The sequence below is a fragment of the Gavia stellata genome, chromosome 1, assembly GCF_030936135.1.
Source record: "Gavia stellata isolate bGavSte3 chromosome 1, bGavSte3.hap2, whole genome shotgun sequence".
NCBI lineage: Eukaryota > Metazoa > Chordata > Aves > Gaviiformes > Gaviidae > Gavia > Gavia stellata.
Window position 1 is genome coordinate 31982279 of NC_082594.1, and position 18002 is coordinate 32000280.

General features: G+C 35.1%; 1 protein-coding gene across 1 annotated transcript in view; it reads right to left on the minus strand.

The window, feature by feature from the left end:
- The window catches only part of LRCH1 (leucine rich repeats and calponin homology domain containing 1), a 123329-nt gene that overhangs the window by 11640 nt on the left and 93687 nt on the right, over positions 1-18002 (minus strand). Inside the window, exons 12-18 of the mRNA XM_059824930.1 lie at positions 17368-17457; positions 17237-17257; positions 15119-15134; positions 14203-14256; positions 12907-12979; positions 6889-6993; positions 2741-2850 (exon numbers count right to left, since the gene is read on the minus strand). Of these exons, the coding sequence (XP_059680913.1) occupies positions 2741-2850; positions 6889-6993; positions 12907-12979; positions 14203-14256; positions 15119-15134; positions 17237-17257; positions 17368-17457 (469 nt within the window). The remainder of the gene's footprint in view (positions 1-2740; positions 2851-6888; positions 6994-12906; positions 12980-14202; positions 14257-15118; positions 15135-17236; positions 17258-17367; positions 17458-18002) is intronic.

Consider the following 18002-nt stretch of genomic DNA (forward strand, 5'->3'; position numbering starts at 1 on the left):
AGACACACTACTCAAGTACTCACATATATGGTCTCACAAGTGCCAAATGAGGGAGTGCATCATGTATACTAATATGGTTTGGTTTCACCTTGGATTAATTTATACATTAGAAAACATTTTTGGTATATGAGATATGTACAAAAAGTTATACATTAAGAATACATTTTGAGACTTTTTTCCGTATCTGTTACAAACAGGTTTATATAAGTTAATGAATTAAAAATTCCTTCTCTTAAAAAACTGATTTGCCTGTTGGGATACTATTCAGTATATAGATCAGGGTGGTGCTTTTTTTTTTTTTTTTCTAAATGAGCACAGTGCACCTACAACACTATTCCAATGCCAGTTCATGCTTCGAAATTAGATTTAATCAAAATTGAAGACTTCAAGAAGTGGATCAATTCTCTTTAAATTTTGTCACCATTGAAGAACTGCTGTCTTTTTCAAAATCATCCATACTACAGCAGCAGACAATGTGTTCCACTTAACATGTCAAAACTATTGAAAGTTTTGAGTGACAAAAATCAACCAATATTTCTTGCTAGACTCCATTGCTCAAGAGTAAGTGGTGAATCACCCTCAAAATGACAACTGTCTGAAGTGACTGTGGATGTATACAAAATCAAACGGCTCAAATGGAGGAAAAATAAGTATGTCTGAAGAAAAAGTTCTATGAAATGGAACAATTTCTGTAAAAATGCACCATTCTAAAGAAAAAAGAGGAATCTATGGAAGAAACACCAACATTCTCACAATATACTTCTCAGATGAAGCAGTTGAGCTGAAGGTGACTGTGCATTTAGATTTCTAAACAAGGAACCTGAGTACTGTAATAGTTGTTCCTTCTTGTTTAGTGTCCAACTTGGATAAGGCTGCAGGTTCTGTGGAGTCTCACTAAATTCTAACATACCATGAAACAATTCAAAGGCAAAATATACTAACAGATATGTTTATTCAATAAGTATGAACTTAATGACTTACATGTTCTGGGCTATTTTTTTGTACAGCACATAATGAGATGGTCGGGAGGTTGCTTCTCTTTCTAAAGGACCCAGTACACCAGAGTAAACTTTATTAATCTGAAAAATCTCACTATGTGCTTCCAAACAGGGGCAATCTTCTAGCTTCTGTCACTACTCCTTGACTTGTAATCAGACTTCTCACAAGAGACAACAGAACTTTCATTTCAGAACACAATGCTTCAGGGTGAGGGCAAAGAAGGATAGTGCATGGAGCTAAAGGTCAATAACACATTAAACCAGTTTTACTGGTAATACCTAATACTAATACAGTGTAGAGAGATCCTTATTAAGTCTCCATGATCATGCCCGATATGGTGAATAACCTTGTTCTACTTTTCACTGAGAGGATTAGCTAAACTAACGCACAAGACAGGAACCTTGAGGACATTATTTTTAGGAACAATTACTTGAGGACTTGCTGTATACTTGTGGTAACTCTTAAAAGAAATGTAAAAAGCTGCATTGATGCTGCTGACTTGACTACACTCAGAAGAACTACATCCTACTGCAGTTTATTACTGCTATTTCCATTTTCTTCTCCATTACCAGTAAGTCTGTCTCACCCAAGTCCTGCATCTTGTCCTTTTGGCACCATCCAAGTTTAGAATTGGTAATATACTACATTCAGTCATCTGTGCTGCATCTTTAACAAGATCTGTTCTGTTCAAAAATTCAGCAAGACAAAGTAAGATTAATCCAGACTTAAAGCAGGTGAGAGCCTGAGGTAAGAGAATGAAGATCTAAAAGTCCTCATAGTTCTACATTACAACCCGCCTTTTAAACACTATTTGGTAAGGAGAAAAAAAATCAACCCTCTTCTTTAAAATTAAATAATACAAGACATGTTATTTAAAATAAATTAATAATTTTTGAATCAGTCATTCCATGAAGCTAATGACATAAGAACAAATAATCCTGTAATTTGGTTGCGATATCAAAGTCACCACACTTTCAGGATCTGCACTGCATTTAGGAGTGCAACGATACCATCTCTTCTGTTGGTAACATGACATAACTGGAAACCTTAAGAGGCTCAGGCTCACAACATTCCTTGCAGCAAAGGCTGTAATTTTATTTTTTTTTTGGACACAAATAGGTGTCACACAAACAGTGCTACCTAGGTATTAGCTGTGTAACACAGACCCTATGCAACCACATGCAGCAATTTTTGCATCAGGCTCTAGCTTCTATATTCAAGACAATATACCAGGAAACTATCTTTATATTCAGATCTTCAAGTGATGAAATATTAATTTCATTTCTAAGAAAGTTGTTTCAAGCATTAGTTATCTGCTTTAAAAAAAAAGTTTCTAACTTCAGCTTTAACTAATAGATTTCATTATGCCTTTTACTTTCTAGACTGAAGATTTCTCCAGCTGTTAGGAAATAGTTTCTAGACCTCTCTACCTCTTAAGTGATCACTTCATCCTTACTGATGAAATGAAATAAATTCTTAATTCCACCGGTGCAAGGCATGCTGTTTAACTGTGTGTCATTCAGGTAACTCCCATTATTATTTCCTCTTTTTACAAAACCTTTCCTGAAGTACAGACATCTGACCGTGACAAAGCACTTCAGAAACAGTCTCATTAATGTCATTTGCAGAAGTAATATTGCCTCATTTAACTTTTTTAACATTGTCCTACTTAGACAACTTTCCCAAAGAAAAATTAAAAAAATACATTCCATTAGCACAATTTAATTCTACCAACACGTACCTCACGTAGCTGTTCCACAAGCTCTCTCTCTTCTCTCATCTGCTCCATCTTCCTTCGAATCGTAAATTGTGGGTCTATAGATTCCAAATTTCTTTGTGGTCTTAAGAACACTATGATTTTAAAAAAGACAGATTTTAGTTTAAAAACAAACACCTTGATTTATTAATTTCTAAATGAAGCAAAATCCTCTGGCACTGCCTCCAGCAAAAACTGTTAGAAAATATCTCTGTCCTCAGGAGAACAGAAAAATCTGATCTTGGATTACAATCATAAATGGGTGTTTTCTGGATATTCCTCTGAACGGCATCATGTGCCATCAACGTTGTGGATAATTTTTCAGCCCAATCCTAGTCTCAATGGGCAAGTTTTGTTAGATGATTAAGCACCGGCACGGTCCCTTAGAGATTCTGATCGGTACAAAACACTGTATCTAACATGTTAGGAAACACTTCTTATTCTTTTAAATAGAACCCTCTCCTACAAGATGCTGAATTGTGTAACAAGCTGTGACAAGCATCTTCCTGCACAGGACAAATGACTTACTAGATAAGATTACACTAAAAAAACCCCACCCACCCACCCACGACTGATGTAGACAGACTTAGCCATTCAGTAAATCTGCCTATATTAAAAAGTCGTATTGCAAATGTAAGCATTGCACAAACTCTTCACAGTACTCCCTCCAACCAATCATAGTTCTGTCAACTGTATCACTTTGTCCACATATAGTTCCTTGAAATAACTACATAAAATCTCTGCATATATGGACCTGTACACTTCCTTTTTTTGTGATTTAGTTAATTTTAAACTAATTACTACATTGGTAAATTTCTGATGAAAGCACTTATGTATGGTGAAAATTAAACAATTAGAAATATCTAAAATGTTATTTAATAAATCCTATAGTAAATCATGTAGTTTAGGATAGCCACAACAACAACAAAAAAAATCAACTCCCAAATTTTAGAAGTGCAGAAACTCTTGCCCAGGACTTCTCTTAAACTCCGGAATTGTACTGAATTAAAATGCCTGCATTAGCAACTCTGTAACAATTTATTGGAGACTGATCTTAAATTTGTAGGGGGTGAAATAAAAATCTTTTACCACATTTATTAAAAACTGTAGCTGCTATTTCTAAGATTTTCATTTTAGTAATAGTTCATTGTACAACTCTAATAATAGAGCTTTGCTGCCTCTCACAGATGAAATACCTAGATTAAACCATGCTTGAAGAGTAATATCATATTTAAATAGTATTTAAATGCCACCGTAGCTTTATTAGCAGCAGCAACATTTCAAAAGATTCTCTACGAAAGCGTTAGTTCATATTTATGTTCAATTTTGCAAGTATTGGAGTATTATCATGGACTTCATTCAGTTTGGCCACAGCTCTTTGTTTAAGCCTTTGTTAAGTCAATATGAACGTCCGAAGACCTACTTCCTTCCAATTTCAGACAACAAACATAATGAAACGTAAATATCAACATTACTTATTCAATTCTATTCATGAATGAGACATACATTCTACCACGAGGAAAAAGGCAGGCTAATCTCAAGGCAGTGGGAAACTACAATTAAAAGTTTCTAAATAAAATAAAAAGAAGCTTAATTGATTAAAAAAACAAAACAAAAACCCCACACACTCAAAAGCATTAGTTATAAAAGTTTCAGTTATACACTGAATTTAAAGAAAAATGTTCTAATTCAGGAAGTTTTAACAGTCCTGAGTATTGCTTACTTCTCGCATTACACACATTTTCCAGCAAGGGGAGCTCATACCTCACACAGACCTGAAGGTCTATTTTTGACTCTCCAAGAGCGAGTTTCTGCTTTCTGAACCCATGATCAATCAACCAAGGTTATTATGCAATGCTTGTTCCAGTAATTTTTTTTAAGTATTTTGTACAAGTTTCAACAAGTTAAATGGGTAATACTTATTAATACAATATGTATTCGACATACCACAGTCAGGGACAAACTTCCTCTTGAAAATTTTGATTTTTGTACTGAGTTACAATGCACATAGCTGCACTATTTATAGCACATCAAGGAATTTAGTGTCCCAAGTACTTAGTTTGACAACATTATCCTTCATGTAAACAACAAAATTATTTAACCTGACTCTAAAAATAATAGACAAAAAGAAGGTTGGACTAATGACAGGTAGAGATGAAGTTAGGCTAAAAGTTTATAGTTAGATTTCTCTTAATTTTGGACTGAATAAATCAATCAAAGTAACAGTGAAGTTATTACAGAGAGTCATTTGCTAAACCAAACCCTCCACAATGGTATGGTCATTGGTCTTGGGAGACCTGTCTCTTCCAAGACTTAGAACCTCCCAGAAATTCTGGACATAGCCTCCTCTAATACAGAACTGTTGCCAGATAATTACATTAAAGATGATATGAAGTATTAAGATACTACATTGATGCATGGCATTTCTATATCAAAGGCTACACCTATACTAGCAAGCTACACAGGGCTGGTGCATGGATCCTCAGCACTGGCCTGCACACATCGATACTGTCAACCTTGTTGCTTCCTGGTACAGTTTTGGTCTGTGCAAACCCACTTCTCTTCTACGCAATGTCTAGGTATAGCTTGAGGAATAGCACAAGCAAAGGACATTCCCCAAAGGCAGCTTAAATGCAGCCATCATGTTTTGGAAAGTAAGAGTGCTTAGGTATGGATTTGAAACATGCTGTGCCAACTAACCTCAGTGCCAGAGAATGGTCTCTGGTCCATTTTACTTCCTATCATAGGATGATACACCTTAGATAACAAACTCTAAACAGAAAGGCCACAGTCCTGATGAAAAAAAAAATAGTTGTAATAGGCCCAAGGTAATAAACACTAATATTTGCATTTGGCTTAAGAGTTGAATGACACAAGGCATTTATCTGTCCCAAATGCACAAGCACACACTAGTCTATACTGCTAATTTCATTTAAAAGAGTAAAGCACTAACAAATCTAGATTAACATAGACCAAATTCTGTACTGCTAGAAGTTCCTCTAGCTTTCCGTTTCCGCTGTTAGAGTATTCATCAGTGAAACATGAAGTTAGTTTCATACCATCATGAACTAAATTCAGCTTCTCAACTTACTGTTATCACAATACTTATATTCTATACTCATTTCCTTTATGGAACTGATTCCTTACATACGCTGTCTTCGATGGTTTTATAACCAAGAACACTGTGGCAATAGCAAGTATTGTCAAATAATAAACTGAACTAAGAATGTAGGCATTCTAAACTAAATGTTTAAAATATATTTATCATTAAATATTTGTGTTCTTTGTTTCAGTCTGATGCTGTTGACAGTTTCATTGCCTTCCAGTAGTACCTAAACACCCTTCTAATTTAGGGCAACTGGAAGAACAACAGTCCTACTTCAAAAAAATATATCTGCCTCTCAAATATTTACAAATGGTTTAATCTTCTGTCTGACATTTAATTATTAATGCAGTAGACAACTCTGATAGCCCAAACATGGCCAGCTTTGCGTATCAGTGCCAAGACTCAATGTACTACGACAATAACAACCTGGAGAAAAACAAAACAAAAGAAGCAGTAACAACATCCACTAATGTACCTGGCCTTCAATATGCACAGAGAAGTTTGACAGCTTACTAATAGTTTCTGTTGGACAGAAATCACTATTCTTGCTTAGCTGATTGTTTCAGCTTTGTTTCTTCATGGATTCCTCTTCTAATTAAGTTAGCTATGCACCTGCATCAATAACCACAGTTGGGAGCAGGATATTTTTATTAACAATCAGTATCTATCAAAAAATAATAAATAAAAAATTGCAGAAAAGACGGTAGCAAAATTAATTGCTGTTTGAGTACAACTTTTATAAACCCTTGAAAGTAAAGCAAGTAAATAAACCTATATTGGAAATAGTTCTTGGAGTGGATATCATGGGAAAAGTTGTTTTGCCAGACTTGAAAAGTGTCACTTGTCACTCATTTACTTTTGATCCTTATATATTCTACAGTAAATTAACGTGCATCCTCTGAGGTATTTAGTTTTATAAACATCCTCTCAAGAGTCCTGTCTTTCATCCTTAGCCACAGGGGGCATTTGCCATATATTCAGGTTTCTGAAAACACAAAATTAAGTAAATTATATATGGAACACCTACCATTGTCACTGTCTCCTTCAGATGGGATACTGTAGCTAAAGTTGTCCCATGTTTGTGCCTGTGTAAGTGTGTTGAAGGAGATAGGAGGAAGACTGAGGGATGGGTCTGTTGGAAGGGAGTGATAGCCAGTCCAACCATGGTGGTATAAGGACCGGAGCGGGGATAAAAGGGGGCAGCAGCATTTCATATATGGCATTAGGATTGTATGGTAATGACGAAGATGTAATTCAAAGGTGATTAATACAAAATGCATAATTTTTGAGAAAAGAATGAGAGATGGTGCAGAATAAAAAGAACGAGAAGTTATACATTAGTACTTGCAAGTCATACATTATAAGTGCAGTTAAGGCTGTTAAGCTTAGCAAGAGCATTGTAACCACAGCACTTCACACAACTTGTTTACAACCAAGTTTTAAGAAAAAGTACCCATAGATTTTACATTCTAGCCTGACAAAAACCTTGACTCTGTGAATCAGAAGGTATGTTTCAGTTATGAAGTTCCAGCAATGAAAAGTTCAGAGAATAAGAATTTCTGTATTTTTTGTAACTATGTAATAAGAACACTTCCTCTCCAAAAGAAAATTTACACATCCATATGAAAATATTATTGCATTACAACTTCCTAGCTTTTGATAAGTAGCAACTACATTACCCTTTGGATTCTCATTCTGTTGAAATATGTTCTGTAAGTACGTGTACTACAGATGTTTTCTTTTTGTTTTAATTCGCTTAATAGTACAGCACTACTTTTATTTCTTGCTGACTCCCCCAGCAATAAGTGGGGGCTCACAATGGGCCCACCACCCTAGGAAAGTTCCGGTACTCCACAACTTTTATAGATTTTCCAGGGACAAGAACAGACATACAATACCTCCACCAAAGGGTAATGCTCAGTTTGCACCACAAGCCGTGGCAAACCTGCACTGTATACAGTCTTCTAACAAGCACAAATTCAGCAATGATCCAACTGGGCTCCCTAAAGCATGCAAAATTGCACATTTCCACAGAAGCTGCAACAGAGTCTGGTGACTATTCATCAGATAACTGTAATAAAAGCATGTCATGCCTACAGTTCATGACCACCCATCAACTCATTATGGAGCTAAACATGTACAGCAATACAATCCCTATTCTCCATCTATTCTGCCATCTCTCCTTCAACTAGTCATGACAACACCTCTTATTTGTTCCTCAAATCCTTCAGCGGACATTTTTATTCCTTCTCCACCACATCTAACTCTGCACTTCTGTCTCCTGTCTTGACTGTGGCAAGGATTTCCGCCCAAGCTTTCCCCAAACCTCAGTTCTACAGTGTTTCAGAACTGGACACTGACATCCTTAAAATATCTCCTCCCTGCTTATCTTCAGCACATCATCCATCCTTTCAAAGCTTCCCACTGGTTTCCTATTTTCTGACATAGAATTTAAATCTCTCCTTTCCTGCCCTTCACATGATGTCACTCCTTAATGAGTTTTTCCTGTATCTGATCACAATGTTCCTTACCAATTCTGCCAGAAAAATTATAAACTCACTCATTTCTTAGTTTCCTACATATATTTCCATGTTTTATCTACCGAATCCCGCACACAAGCAACATTCACACTCCTCAAACTAAACTGGAGATTATAAACTACCTCTACTCTAAATGCTAAACCATAACCCTAAATCAATTTAATATTACTGTGTAGATCAAAAAAGCAGCTAAAACCATTTAATGTTAGAAGAAAGTCCAAGGTAAAATTTCAGTAAGCACAGAAAGTCCCTATTTTATACCATTCCAAATTAATAATTATAAGGAACTTAATTACATAGACTTTCTCCTTCCCACAATTCTGGAATCTGTATTAACATGATGATAAATCAGACAGTGCCGTATAAAACTTCACCTTTAACTTCTGTTCACACTCAGCTATTCAAGATCTCTCTCTCTTTAGCCATGTTTTTTTCCAGAGCCAGTTTACTGCTTCTAGCTAGTGGGACACCAGATCAGCTGAACCTGAGAGTCAGTGCAACTTAAACTCTGAGCAGAGTCAACACTGGGTAACAGAATACAGATTTATGGCAAGTGATAAACAGTCTTTGATTATGCTGGCAATTTGGATTCTCATTATTTTCCAAAGTACACAGATAATGCAGTTAGGGAAGAAAACAAACGGAAGGAATAAATATCCAGACATTAGAAAACTAGCACTCAAAAGAGGGAAAAATACTGTCAAGTTCTAATGATCATTATGTGTTCCAACAAACTTGAAAGACAGTGAGGCAAGCATATCCACAGATACTAACACTGTGCTTCAAATCCTCTAGAAGTTACCAAAATGAAGACACTGGATTCACAAGTAAGATTATGCTAAGTAAACAGTTGCAAGGGAACAACTTTTCACCTCACAGTACAAACTGCTTTGTGATTTTGAGTTTTGTTAGTGCTTCTTTTAGCCTCTGAAGGTACAGTTTTTTTGTTTGTCTGTGTTGCTGTCACCTTGTTCAGCAGAAACTACGAAACACAGTGACCTCAAAACGGCACAGAACAAAAGCAAAATATGTTCTTGAGTACTGCGAGATGTATTAATAGATGTTCAGGCTTCAAGGTCTGGCATATTAAAGATATTGTGCCAAGAACTTTGCAACACTCAGTTTCAACAATTAGCACCACTCTGAACATTTTAATCAATTCATTAATCGAGCACAAAGAGTTTAAATTTATTAACTATTTTGAGGGATTCCTTTTTAGAGAGGATAAGCACTTCCCAAGAGCAAAACTATAGTTCTAAGAAAACTTGTAATTATTGGTTCTTTTCAATAGTATTTTTTTAAGGTTTTCAAAATTAATGTGAGTTTGAGAAGCTCATACTCTATGAAAGTATTTAAAATACGGAAGAAAATATTCTGAAAAATTAAAAAAATCCTCTCTCTTTTTACCTTCTATGTAAACATTTGACCCTTGAAAAGAATCTCAAGAAGTTAAAACACATTCATTACCTCCCAAAACATTTTCTTTGGGTACCATGTCAGCCACCAGATATGAATTTTCCCAATGTTTTGCCTAGCTTTAAAGTGAAAGAATAAAAGGACCTTCAGTCCTGAACACATATCAGTATGTACTAACACAGTATGCACTAACACAGAAGTTTAAGCCACTGTGGTTTATCCTCTGGAAACACTTCCATTTGTGTGTGTACTTCAAAAAAACTGGAATCCTTACCAGCAGTCTCAAACAGTTTACTTTCACTTTTCCAAGAGACATAAATCATTCTGAAATGATGGGGGAGAGGGGAAAGGTCAAATAGAAAGCAACATTCATTTAAAATAGATGAAAATAAACGCAGTGACAATAAACTGTCGAATTTCAGAAAGGTATGGTTGCTTGTATTTTCATTGAAAATTTGCCACTATTTTTTCCACAGAGCACGATGTACACATTTTAGTTAAAACATTTCAATGTTCTTTTAATCTGGCACTCAGATTTAAAAGATTTATAGAAGCAAGTAACTCAAATGTAAGCTCTAATGAAGTTAAATAGCTAAAACTCATTTCCAGTGAGTTTTAAGGTTTCCCTTAAGGCCGTGAAGAACTTAAATGAAAAAAGGTATTAAAACAAACTACAAACTGAGCTGAAAAACTTTCCTGGATCACAGAATTGCTGGACCCCTAGACTAGCTCAGCTCTAGGGCAATGAATCAGTATATAATTAACAAGTACAGATTCAGACAGTGATAGGATAGTTCAAACTCACACAAAACTCGCATAAAGTTTTAAAGGAAATACAGTGAATAAACTAGAGACATGGCAAGCTAACCAGCTTCAACGGGAAAAACATGTAGGATTCACAAACATGCCAGTATTTTCAGTCATGTACTAATTCTATCTGTAAATTATTCTTATGTGTTAGCAAAACAAATTTTAATACTACTTTTAGAGTAATTCTAGGGTATGAGCAGGAGAGGAAATAATATGCAGTTTCACTACTCCTTTTCAAGGTTTCGTTTCGTTACATTCTGCTACATAGCTAATCTACTGCCTTTTTAGCTGAAGTTGGACCTAAAGTTTTACAATTGCCAAATTCCCCTGTCTTACCATAGCATAGATTTAAGGTGACATGACTGAAACTGGATGTGATGAGGTAAAAGACTGTGCGGTAACGGCTTTAGGTTGGTGACTCTGTAGTGTGTGATATGGAAAGGAAAATAAATTCAGATTATCAAGTTTTCTGCAACCCATAGCTGTAACCAAAAGACACTACAGTATTGGCATACTCAAAGCGATTCAAATATACGAATTTGAATTGGTACAGTGCAGGAAATCAACAGATTATAACTAACTGCCTTTGGTATTTAATGAGGCTATACACAGCTGCAACACAGACAGGGGAAGAACTGTAGGAGTTGTACACATCTGGTCCTCCATCATGCAGCTTGGAGGATTTGTTGCAAAGAACTGCAAGCATTGCAATCCAGTCTTCCTAGAAATCCTTTAAAAAAAAGATTCACTGGGCTATTTTGCGCTGACCTGTTACAGTCATTGAGTATAGGACATCTTGGTGCACTAATATACCAAGATTCGGAAGCGCACATTGAAGTAACACTTGAACAAGTCATGGTCTTGCATTCTCTCCCACAACGCTGCTTCCAGTCCCTGGCAGCAGATTTCCTTAGCAGTTCAGCAGAACACAGGCTACATCCTGTAACAACAGCAATACCACATGGGCCCGTTTGCCTTCACACATCTTTCTCCTAATGGTGTTATCGCAATGTTGCCACTGGACTGTGCAATATTACTCAATGTTTTATTTTTTTCCAAATCCTGAAAGGACCCATTTGCTCAACATTTAACCCATACTTTAAATATATAGAGAAACAACAACATCTCTAAAGCATCAGGAACATACAAGAATAGTGCCAGAGTTTAACAATCCAATGCACTAAGAAATGCAACTGATCTGTCAAAACTGTGTTATCATAACTACATAAGAAATTTAAAATATCCTTTTCATGAAACAAGGTTGGTTCAATACCATCATCTTTGCTTTTTAAAGCTTTTTTTTTTTTAAAAAAATCAAATCTATGGGTACAATTTCTTAATGTGAAACTGCTGCCATTATTGCCAAGATACTTTGCTATGGAAACTACAAGCTTGTAGTGGTTTACCGGCGTTTGATTAAAAGCATTTGTGGTGAATGCGAGAAACCAGAATTAGTCTTAGGATGCTGAAACATACTGAAAACACCTACGGTTGTCCTTCAGAGGTGATGTGAGATGACTTAACAATATTGACTACCTCAGCATGGAGAAGATAAAAACTGAGTTTAATCCCGTAGCTAATCCTGTTTTAAAGGAAGCTGTTATCCAAGCCCTCAAATATATCAATAGTGTTTTTTCAGGTTGGTGTGTTCTTTTTTTTTTAAACAAACAAACTGCTGCTTGTTAAAAAGATCGATGGTTATGCAGATTTAGTGCATTACAAATTCATTAAACTCAGCTGCTGGCTGAAGTAAACATCTAATCTTCCTATAGTGCTTGATCCTTACACAAGCATAACTACTGACTCATTGCAATGAGCAATTTTGAGAGCAATGCATAAGTGTTTTCCAAACAAGCCTAATTATTCACATGTATTATTTAACAAAATCTAAAATGTATCTCTACATACCAATTAAGCAAAAATAATATTTCAATTAGTATGTCAGCACAGACAATGTATATGTACATATGTATATGTGTATTTATATAAATACACACGTATTTTTTTAAACATACACACATATAATTTTATAAAACACCTAATTTATAAGTAAGGGATGAAAATTGATCCATATATAATGTGCCAAATACATACTTGTTACAAACTCAATCTTGATTCAAACCCATAACCTTAAAATGTTCTAACCTTCTTCTAACTGTTGTACAGAAAATGTTTCATCACTGCCTTCTTAAGGGAAAAAAATACAAACGTGTATTAATAGCACAGATGTAAAAAAAAAAAAGTACACACAAGTTGGTTAATTTTCTTTCCCACATTACCTGATCGTGGCTTCAGGCCAAAAGGGATTGTGGTGTTTCTAGTAGGAGACATTGTCGGACTTTTATCCTTGTTCTGTGTAATTCAAGAACATAAATCTAAGTAAGAGTAAGATCCAAAATATGTCCACAAAACTGACTGTATAAAAAGCAAAAGTTAACAATACTGTACGCTACAACTATTCCACCATAATATGATCACAATATAGCCTCAAACCTATGATAATCTCCATTTTTTATTCTGTCCTACTCCTTGGCTGGAAAAAAAGAGTTTCTGACCAAAGACTGCAAGATATTCCCCCTAGCGATAAATAAGCTTAATTATTTCTCAGTTTTCTTCCACGTAATCACTTGGTTCCATCAAACATACATTTTTGTGGCATAGTACATTTAGAAAAACAAAGCAGAGGCACATTTTTTCCTTGGATACATCTGTTTCATTCACAGAATTAATAACCATTCTGCATGGTATTTTCCATGAAGCACTGAATTTCTGTCTAAAAAGCAGAAAAGAGGAAGTTAAGCATACACCTCTGAGCAGGATTGCCCTTGACCCTGAACTAGGCTAACAGTTGCAGCAGGAAGAATGGAGTAGCAGCATAAAGGAGAAGGTGAGGTATAATCATCATACCACCAATGGTAACATAGAAAGAGTCCTATAACCAAACTCTGTAATGGGAATCCTATTTAAAAAGTGGTTGCTCGGGGAGCCAGAAGCTATAGGAGTCCCGTCACCAAGACTGGTGGAAGGTGGCTGGGTGCTCATGAATTTACAAGATGCTCATACACAGTTCAATGTAGAGAGAGAAGCCCTGTTTCTGCACAGAAAACATGAAGAGAAAAAATCTCCACAAGCAACTCCCTATAGTTTCCCTTTTTGACCTTCTGCTGAGATTCACACTGTGAAGGCAATAGAATTAATAAAATCAGACTCCTCTCTGAAAACTTATCAAGGACATGATACAACCGTGCAAAAAGAAATTGCACTGAAATCAACAGAAACACTTGTGGAACAAGGAAGAGTCAAAAAAAGAAAATGTGGCAGAACGAAAAAAATGTAAAAAATTTAAATGTTTTATACTAAACTACATAACTCAGAAACAAGCTTATCAGAAAGTATATTTTTATACTCTAGTAAATCCTTAAGATGACAAGAATAAACCACAAGCCAAATAAACCACATAGCCATTACTGATGAGCTCAGCCATATTTTCTGTGACGCTCAATTACATGCTTCATTTAGTATATGAACCATTCATATAAGACATACGAGACAAACAAAAGGCACTAGCATCTTACCTCATTGTGAGAGGTTTGCCCACTTGTATTCCAAACAATTAGATCATTCTGCATGTTTGGAAAGAAAAAAAAAAAAGATAATTTCAGCAACTATATTAGTGATACACGACAACAGGATATTTTACTCATGACACTCAGATACACATTAATACTTAATTCTTTTTTTCACTGAAACAATTAATTTTCATCAATAATAAATACGTTTACTGCTAGTTGAACAACATTTAAAAACAACCTTGTGGAAATTATTCGCGCAGATTTGTCATTCATTTTTTAGTTTCTATCCTAAGTGATTGTAACTGCACGTATAAGATTTTAAATGTTTGTTCGTTCAAATGCCTTATCCAATTTTGATTCACAGATTTTGTAATTAAACTATCACCAAGAGTTTAATATGCACATATAGATTTTTAATATAGATGTGAAGAGAGAAGTATTCCGTAACCAATTCATTTTATAACTGCAATATAACATAACTTTTGTTACCACTTCTGCTATAGTTAAATTGGAAATATGTAAATCATGTTAACAAATATGACATACAATCATTAATTCTGCATCAATCTAACTCAGTCAGCAGAAACACAGCTGGCATAAGTAAAAACAAATTATAATTCCATTCAAAATAATTTCCTTAGGGCCAATTTTTTTTTTAATCGATAAAAAATGGAAACAAAAATAAGAGACAGCACTTGGAACATTGGGTTCCAACAGTCACAGAGTTTTCCAAAAGTTAGCAATATGGGAAGGAAGATTACACACCCATTTTGCTTCATGACCTTTCTTGGCTACTTTTCAAGCTTAAAAAAAAATTCTTCAGCTTTAGACGTATTTCATATTACCTCAACCACTGTATTACCCAGAATAAAGAGAAAGAAATCTTACTTATCTTCTCCCAGCCAGTTCTACCTGGGGACTCGCACACTGGAGCACTCCTGTGCTGACGGACTACGTTCTTGCAACAGGCCTGCTAGTTATGCCTACATTGCAGGTCTAACCTCTCTCACAGCATGCAGGTGACTAGTCAGAATTTTGAGTTAATGCTAAATTGAATTAATTTAGTAATGCAAGTGCTTACTGTGCTACACAGAAAGTAGCATGATTAAAAACTTGCTCTTGCAAGGTGTGTTTCCATTTCTTGGAATGTGCCTAGTGCTTTCACCTGTATAAACACAGTCCAGATCAGGCCCTCTGCAAGTGTTTACGAAAACTATTTCTTTTTTTTAAAAGGTTCTTAAAAATAATCAGCAGTGTCCTTGTTAAACAGTTCATCAAAATACAGAGACCACAGACATTTTCACACGAAATTAGCCTTATCTGTTAATTTCAGCAATGTAGTAAGAACTGTTCCAAATAAAGTGTGATAACCTCAACATACAACAATATAACGAAAGAGATGGACCAACTCAATTTTTTTGAATTTGGTATTTTAAAGAAAAAACAAAGACACAATTAAGACTAACAAAGTCACACGGATATCACAGGAATATTTGACAGTAATTATGATTATACATAAGAATATTTGAAAAACATCAAGATAAACCAAATTCAAACTGTGTCAGGATAAGATGGGCTATATTCAGGTACTACCAATATATACAGAACCTTCCATAATTTTGTTCTCAGAATCTTCTTGAAAGACCAGTCACAAAAATCCCTATAGAAACAAGTTCTGAAGTAATAACATATGCACCAAATATTTAAATTAGATTTTTTCATAGTTCTTCATTTCTGGATCATTGCAACGTACACAAAACTTAAAATGTTTCTTAAACTTTAAAACTATAATCTTAACCTATACACAGTCTGTTTGTAATATTAAACACATTAGAAATACTGCTGTTAACAAAAACTTAGCAGCTTATATAACTATAAGAGTATTTTGGGTGACGAGGGAGAGGAATCAGGTGTTTCATTTGATTGAAGATCTAACTTCGAGGTGACTTATTTTTTCCAGGAGAGTGCAACCACTGCAACTACTATAGTGTTCATTGGAAGATATACTTTTATTGATTTCATGATACCAGTTTTTTCCTGAGAGATAGGTCTTCATCAACTTCCCATTTACAGCCAAACCTTGAGATGCATGCCAAGACAAAAAAAACCCCAAAAAACAATGGGCCTAAACCCACTATTATCTCTACACACAAATTGACAGAATGCAATGATCCATTCCAAATGTTTCCCCATTTTTTGCGTGCAGACACCTCCATACCTGACTCAATGACCATTTTTCACCATGTTCACAAGTTCTCACTTCAGGCTTTGCTTTCTCCATAATCAACTCCCTCCTCCTCTGAAATTCTAGTTCCTCTTTAGCATCTTCTCTCTGTAAGATAAATAACTGTGTATCACTGGAAATAGAACTATATCTTTTTTTTTGCATAATATTACCTCAGAATTATTTGTTACAAATACTGTGACGAAAAGCAAACAAAGAAGCAAGCAGATACTATATACTTGCCGTACCAGTGCTAACAGATAGATAATGTAAATCTAAACAAAGTATGTCATGAAGAATACCAGTTCACCACTCAGGATACAGATCAAATAATAAGCAGCATGTATAACACTGTAAAACTCCAAATCATACTTTATATACTCTCAGTAACTACAGTGATAGTGCTCTGGGAAAACACTAATTTTTAGTTTACAAAATATTTTGGCATAATACATAATGAATGTACTGTTTTCCTATACCAGAACAGGGAGATAGGGGGGTAGGATGGTAGATGAGTATGCATAGCCGAGTTATGAACTGGCATACATGAAAGCCACACATAGGGGGGAAAAAAACTAAGATGAAAAAGAAACTGATAAACCCAGAAAAATTTTATGTATACACATATTAAAAAATAAAAAAAATACCATAAAAATGTTAAAGAAAAATTAGTTTTGTTCTCCAGCCTACTAAATTTTTCCCTTCCCTATCTGGTAGATTAATAATTGATGAAATTGTTGGCTCATTTCCTGTCTTACCCCCCAAAATATTTTGTAATAATACACTCATTAACATACCTGACCAAGGGAAGACATCTCCATCTGCATTTCACCACTATGTATAAAGATAAACAAATGCAAATATGTAATTCATTGTCTAGAAACTTAAATATGATTAATCTAACAAATGCTTTATTTTTATCTAAAAAAGGTAGATAAACACACTTTACTGTAGACTCCTGAAATTCTAAAGCTGCTGCTGGTTCCATGGGGTACAGATTCACACCACTGTTCTCTGAAATATCCATGCTTAATCTGCAAGGTTTGAAATAAAAACATTGCACTGGGGTATGCTTTGGTAACCATTCTGTTCAGTATTTAATTTCAAATAAATGGATATCTGAAATACTTCTATACTCATGGTTTTAACCTGCTCAGTGTTATCTCTTAATAACTTTTAGAAATGCCACCAAACTGACCTGTCACCAGTTCAGTCAAAGCAATGTTAATGCTTTCCTCTGCAAAATGTCACCCTGAGCAATGGCTTGTATGAAAACAAAAGGAGCTGTTTACTACCAACAACCATGCCACTGCCTAGAAGACTGTAGATTTCTATATCCAACCTCTAGCACCCTGTGTTCAAATGGAAGCCACAGCCCTGGTTAGGTATTAAAATTTTATTTACAATGGATGAAAATAAAGCAGCACAACAATAAATTCACAAAAGATAATGATCTGAAAGAAAGCAGTGAATATAGGAAAGGGAATATAGAAATCTGAAGCAAACATCTGAAAATACTGAAAAAGGTTGAATCTGAAATCTTTTTTCCTTTCCAGAACTGAAATGCTGCTTATATGCA